Source organism: Psammomys obesus, unplaced genomic scaffold, assembly GCF_907164565.1.
Source record: "Psammomys obesus unplaced genomic scaffold, mPsaObe1.curated_primary_1811, whole genome shotgun sequence".
Taxonomy (NCBI): domain Eukaryota; kingdom Metazoa; phylum Chordata; class Mammalia; order Rodentia; family Muridae; genus Psammomys; species Psammomys obesus.
In genome coordinates this window covers 24,613,935-24,620,821 of record NW_026587216.1, presented here as the reverse complement: position 1 = coordinate 24,620,821, position 6,887 = coordinate 24,613,935, and the positions used below count along the sequence as shown (strand labels likewise).

The window sequence follows — 6,887 nt, the reverse complement described above, 5'->3', positions numbered from 1 at the left end:
TTATTATTATTATTATTATTATTATTATTATTATTATTATTATTATTTATTAAGCTGTTGTGTGTGTGTGTGTGTGTGTGTGTGTGTGTTTTGAGACAAGGCCTCAATGTACAGCCAGGATGGCCTCAAATTCACCATCTAGCTCAAACTGGCCTAAAATGACAATCCTCCTCTTTGAGCCTTCTAGGTGCTAGGATTATAGGTGTGAACCACTACAATGTTTTCAAAGATAATTTAATTCTTTTCCCAGCCAAGTCTTGTGGTACATGTCTGCAGTTCTAGCACCTGGGAGCTGAAGGAAAGAAGGTCAGGAGTTCAAGGCCACCCTCAGTTACATAGTGAATTCAAAGCCATCGTGGGCTACCTTAAAAAAAAAGCGGGGAGTTGGGGCTGGAAAGATGGCTCAGTGGTTAAAAGCAGTGGCTGTTCTTCCAGAGGACCCAAGTTCAGTTCCCAGCACCTGCATGGCAGCTCACAGCTGTCGTAATCCAGCTCCAATGGACTTGACACCCTCACACAGACACACATGCAGGCAAAATACCAATGCACATAAAACAAAAGTAAATAAATTAACAAATAAAAATATTCCAATGTATTTCTTAATGACACTTTTCTCAAGTGAGTACATACCAACACCACATCACAAATTAAGCTGCTCGAAAGAGAAGGCTCCCTCATCTTCTCCTTCCCATTGAGTTCTTTCTTCCCTGGTGTAGCATCCTCATCTTGTTCTCACGCAAAACTCTCTCCTCACATGGACACAAGCACTCTTCACTATCACCCAGCTGTACTTGCTTGCTCTATCTAAAAGTCAAAAGCCAAATGCTTTCTCCCTCACATCAAGTTTAGACGTATCAGTGTCCCTAAGGAATATTCTTTGCATGCATTACAGCAGTGCCCATTTGTTCACAATTATTGCTTCTTGACAATCTGTAGAACTACAAAATGGCTCCCATGATGATGCTATTTTACATGTCTGCCATCTTCCTTTTTTTTTTTCTGCACATGTACATCCTTTTCTGTGTGACCTTGTCAAAGCCTTTCTGAGACCAGATAAAAAGACCTCTTTGTACCTCAAAAAAAAAGTCAGGTTTTGTTATTGTTTTGTTTTTCCTGTTGTAAAAACTATGTCATCTTGTCCGCAATAGGCTTTTTACAAAATCTTTTAAGACATCAGGTGGACTAGTCTATAAAATTGTAGCAAAAGATGAAACAAGCTACTTTGACAGACAAGGAGGGTTTTAGAGATCATGTAAATGCAGAAGTGGAGGTGGGGAAATACAAATTAAAAATGTAATGATGTCTGGGCAGCGTTTCCAGGAGAACTGTGTTCTTTCATGCACTTGTGGGCCCCTCATTGTTTTGGTGATGCTCGAGAACAAACCCTGAGCAAGGGCTCTGCCACCCAGCTACATTACGGTCTCCTTGATGCTATTTTTATACTTGACAAACTACCCTCAACAGTTACATATGCTACAGTCTCTTCTCTTCCCACCTCCCTCCCTTCCCCTCTCCTTATCCCCTCCTCTCTCTCTCTCTTTCTCTCTCTCTCTCTTTCTCTGTGCATGTGAGACAGAGACAGAGGCAGAGACAAAGAGAGAGAAGTAGAGACAGACAGGAGGTCCCAATATATCTCTGGCTGGCCTGGAGCTTGCTATTAGGACAGACAGGCCTCACACTCACAGAGATCAGCCTGCCTCTGCCTCCCAGTGCTGGGAGTAAAGATTTGCTCCACCATGCCTGTCAGAAAACATTTTTAGAGTAAAATATAGGTATGTCCCAATAGCAGTACATTCCAAAGCCACAAATAATGGTGGCCATATACAGTCTCTTGACACATTAAGTTGGATCTTCAGGTGAATATGAAGAGAGTTTTGTGTGGCTGAGTTAGAGCCCGTTCTTAACATGGATGGGCGTGGGGTTCAGCCTCAGCACCAGAATTGGGGGTGGTGAGTGTAGAGGATTAGCAAAGATCAGGATACAGACCCTCACCCCAGAACACTCAGCTGCCAGAACACTTGTTCTACCAGTAGTATCTATTTACAGCTTCCCATAAACCATTAATTATTATTATTATTATTATTATTATTATTATTATTATTATTATTATTATTATTATTAGAGGCAGCACAATAGAGCGTATAAAAGCTGTGGGCTCTGGATCCAGACTTTGTAGGTTCAAATCCTGCTCTATCATTTTCGAGTGGTGGTCCTTCAGACAATTACCTAATCCTTCTATGTTAATGAGACCAAAATGAAGGGTAAAATCACCAGGTTGTGCTAATGCCGTAGTAATGAGTCAATAGCCGTGAAAGGGGTGGCTAGGGCTAGGAACGGTGTGGCTGGGGGCACACAGCAAATACCCCCTGGGCGTTGATACTGGACTGTAGGCACTGCTGCTAAGTCCAGTGCTTTGAGTAAGGGTCACAAGCCCTGCAGAGGCAAAGGCAGAGACACCACAGGCGCCTCTGAGACTATGCTGGCTTCAGCTTCCTCAGTCCGCATTATCTCAGCCACCTTTCCTCTTGACTGGTTGGGAGCTCAAGTTCATAAGCACGATGTTCCTTTTCCCACTGGATTTCAAGAGAGGACACGGGGGCTATTCAGTTTTTGTCCTGTCCTATGTGAATTAGTAATTGCTATGCCTCTTTCTACCTTTTCCCTAGGTTGCTATGAAGGGTTCAACACAGCCCACTGTTTCAGTGATCTTAGCATTAAGTTCACGTGAACCCAGGCCTGAGTTAGCAACTTGGGAGAGACACTGGGCAAGCAAGACTTCCATTAAGTTCTTGCAGGGCAAGGTGACTTTGGTCTGGGTCTGTCTCCAATCCTGCTATTTCAGATATCCCCAGTGGAGGTTTTTTGCTTTGTTGTTTGGTTGTCTGTTTGGTTGATTGGTTGGTTGGTTGGGTTTTGGTTTTCATGACAGACTTTTTCTGTATAGTCCTGCCTGTCCTGGAACTCACTCTGTAGACCAGGCTGGACTTGAACTCAGAGATCCACCTGCCTCTACTTCCCAGTGCTTGGATCAAAGACATGTGCCACCACCGCCCAGTGAATGTTTTGGTTTTTACTTATTATTTTCTTTGTAGGAAGAGAAGAAACTTATGGCACATTCAACCCACTTATGGCATTAAACCCAAGCCATCACCAAGTTCTGGGTTTCTTTGGTGTTATCTTCCATTAACACACTTGAGATGCTGTTGTCATTTTGCTTCTACACATGAGATACTCTGAGCACCAAGAGACTGGCATACAGTCTCCAAAGCCATTAAGGGTAGGGATGGCAGACTAAGGGTTAAACCCAGGACTCTTTGACATTAGGGATCAAATCATGACATTATGGCCATTTCCAGGGGGAGGGGAGGGGGAGGGGCAGGGATCACAAACAATAAATATTTGGAGGGAAAATTCCATGAGAATAGAGGCATTCTGCCAAAGCATTGCTCTCACGGGCAGTTTCTGGCTGCATTTAGCTCTGGCCAGTGGAGGCAGGCCCACAGCAATCCTGACCCACAGTAAGTCAGCTTGCTCAGGGCTGAGGAGGCTGGGCCTCTCAGCTCCACCCTGCCTTTATCCTTAGCTGTAATGCATGAGCAGGCTCAGTCTCACCAAGTGGCCAGCTTCCAATGGCCTCTACTTCCTTCTTCTTATCACAAGAAACTTCAGACCAGAGCATGTACCAGCAAGGGCCTTGTTGGTCTCAAGTTTGCTTTTCTTTAGCTTACGAAGTTCCCCGTTGACCCTTAGGAAAGTATATTTAGGACTCTTGGATACGCCTTTGATTTCCACCAAACACCATTCCCTTCTCTGGCTTTAGTTGTTCGTCCAGCACTCATAGGCCTTCTCCCAGGCATGCAATTTCTATGATTGGCTTTAGAGTTCTTCACAGGATGGTAGGCTCACTTAATCTCCGGAATTCATCCAATAAGACCCCAGTCCAAAATGATTGATTTTACTATTTTTACATCCCAGGCTTTAAAAAGGGGGTATTTAGTTTCTTTGTGGCCAGATAAAGACTGGGAGGGTTTGTGACTCAGATTAGACCTTTCAGGTCTCTTAGAATCCAGTTACAGCCAGACATGGTAGTGCACACTTTTAGTCCCAGCACTGTGGAGGCACAGGTAGGTGGATCTCTGTGAGTTCGAGGCCAGCCTGCTCTACAAGTTCCAGGACAGTCATAGAGAGACCCTGTATCAAAAACCAAGAGAAAGAAATTTCTCTCTGTAACCCCCTCAGCCCTCGGCCCTCTGGAGGAGCCTGAATCTCTCTTTATCTGGTTGCATCCACTCTGTCAGGTTTGGGGACTGGGAAGCACCCTGACACACAGGGCCAACTGGATGGCGATGCGAAGAGGCTCCACAGTTTCACTCCAAACTGTCTCCCCTATTACCTGTTTTGGTGGTAGTCCCTCCTCCCACCGCGACTTTCACTGCCCATGCTCTGTTATCCACAACCAGCTACAGCTTGAAAATATTAAATGGGAAATTCCAGAAGTAACTAAAATTTTTTTGCTTTTATGCAGGTCCGAGCAATATGAGGAAAACCCCTCGCTGCTCTGCTACTGTGTTTCTTTCAGAATACTACTCATCCCTCTGTCCATCACCTTACTGCTGGGCACACTTTCTGCCCATTAGCCAAGCAGTAGCCTCCTCCGTTGTCAGATCCACTGTCGTAATAATATGGGGCTTTATTTCACTTAAATGGGACCATGAAGTCCAAAAGAAAAAAAAAAAAATACAAAAGAAACACCAGAGCATCAAACATGAAAGGACAGATGGACCTGGCATGAAAGGACACACGGGAACAAAACAATCAAATCATGCTGTGAAGCATCCCCGGTTATAGCCGCGAGTGTCCCCTGCAGGAACAGGGATCCTCTGTACCGTGTGCATGTGGTCTCTCTGTGTCCAGGGACATCATGACTCCCTGAGGGACTGTATCTGCACTGTGGTCCCTCGTCGTGCTCACCACAAACCTGGGCTGCGGGACCCCAGCTAATTTATAGGCAAGCCCCTCGAGAATGAGTGATTCGGCAAGCACCACGGAGGTGCAGCTGAGGCATGCGTGGCTCAGACTCACTACATTTCCTGAGTAATTGGCTTTCCCAGCTTCCTTTAGTCTGAGGCAAGATGCCTTGAAACGGGGGGGGGGGGGGGACTTATCAAAAAAGGGCATCTCTGTTACCGGTAAATATTTAGTTCTCAGTCAGTCAGTAAATCTTCGAGCTTTTCGGCAGTGCCCTTTCAGTATCGGGCCTGGATGACTGGCTCTTAGCGAGGAGGCAAGAGATGCCTTGTTGCTACTGGGCTTCCCGTTCCTGGGGTGTGGCACAGCCCTTCGGTCCTCTGCACAGAAGACGCAGAGAATTTGAGTGGGGACCAGTGAGTTCCAGCCCTGTCATATGTGCAGTTTGGGGACTGATCTGATTATCAAGACGCAGAGAGAGCTTTTGTTTCCAGAGCTGACTTTTAGGCATAGCTTGTTTTCCAGGACCATGTTTCCAATTTCTTCACCTTCAAATGCAATTAAGCCAGCGCTGACTGAAAGGGGTATAGAACTGTGGGATGCTACGGCAAGTTAAATAAGAAGAGGCCTCGCTCCGAAGGAAGGCTGGAGGGATTAAAACACTATACAGACTCAAGAAGGGGGAGGGGGGACCCTAAAGATAGTTCCAGAGAGCACAGAAAACCTCCTCACAGGAAACTGCTGCGGTTCTTGTTGGAGCCCACCGCAAAACACTTGAGACCTCTGAGAAAGCCCTCCCAGGGCAAGCTTGGCCCAAGGTGGGATAGTTTCACCTTCCTGGCCTCCTCACCCTTCTCCATGCCCAAACTCTATCTTTGAGGCTGACAGAATGTGTGGTGAAGGCTGCCCCAGGGACACACCCCTGAAAACTGTCAGGGCCATCCTTCCAGGCTTCAGATGACTCTACGCAGCTGGAGTTGTTGAGTCACAAATTCATCCCCAGAGGTGGCCCCACCAATGTCCTAGAGGGGAAGAGTGCTTGCTTGGGGACATTTGATCAAAAGGGCTGGGAAAGCCAGGGATCCAGGGGAGGGCACTGGGATTGGGGAAGTTGATACTGGGCTGGCCTGGAAGCGACCAGAACAGTCCTGGCTCCTAGCGGTCCCTCCCCGGGCCCAGCCACCGACCTGGGCACGCCCTGGCGTAGTCGAAGCAGCAGTCCCCGGTGAGAAGGCAGGCTTGGTCGCAGAAGCACGTTCCATAGACCCTGTCCAGCCTCCAACCGCGGGCGGTGCAGGCTGGGTCCCGTCCAGGACAGCAGCGCCCGGCCTCTGAGCAGCCAGCCAGGGCCCCGGGCCACAGCCGTGCCAGCGCGCACAGCACCATCCACAGGGTCCTCATGGCCAGAGCTGCTGCGACACCTGCGAGCGGACCCAGCCTGAGCCGGGGGCTGGAACCCCCGCTCCTCCGACAGCCGCAGCCCCCGCCCTCGGCCCTCCGCCCTTCCGCGCCGCCCCTCGGCCGCCCTGGCTGCGCGCCCGGCGGGCTCTGGGAGGGTGGCTCTGGGCGGGTGGCGCCCGGGCCCAGGTGGGACGCGCCTCTTCTCCCGACCGCCAGCCCGCCGCGGCGAGCCCGCCCCGGATAGCTCCGGAGAGCCGCAAAGCAGGTGCCTCCTCCTTACGTCTGGGGACGAGGTAGCCCGTGTCTGTTAGCACAAAGTTTGTCACAAACACAGAAACACACAAAACGGAGCCCTGGCGCACCCGGGCGACCTCCAGGCGCCCCAGGTCGCTCACTTTTGAAAAGTTCTTTCCAAACTGCTTATCCAACTCTCAGGCACAGGAGGAGCCAGAGGTATCTTTCTGCAGCATTTTATAGTGGCCTTTTCTGGCCGACGAAGATGCTATTGTTGAAGACGA

General features: G+C 48.7%; 1 protein-coding gene across 1 annotated transcript in view; it reads right to left on the bottom strand.

The window, feature by feature from the left end:
• The window catches only part of Sbspon (somatomedin B and thrombospondin type 1 domain containing), a 28,685-nt gene extending 22,295 nt beyond the window's left edge, over positions 1–6,390 (bottom strand). The window contains exon 1 of the mRNA XM_055603631.1: positions 6,156–6,390. Within this exon, the coding sequence (XP_055459606.1) occupies positions 6,156–6,369 (214 nt within the window). The 5' untranslated portion in view covers positions 6,370–6,390. The remainder of the gene's footprint in view (positions 1–6,155) is intronic.
• Between the last annotated feature and the right edge of the window lie 497 nt (positions 6,391–6,887).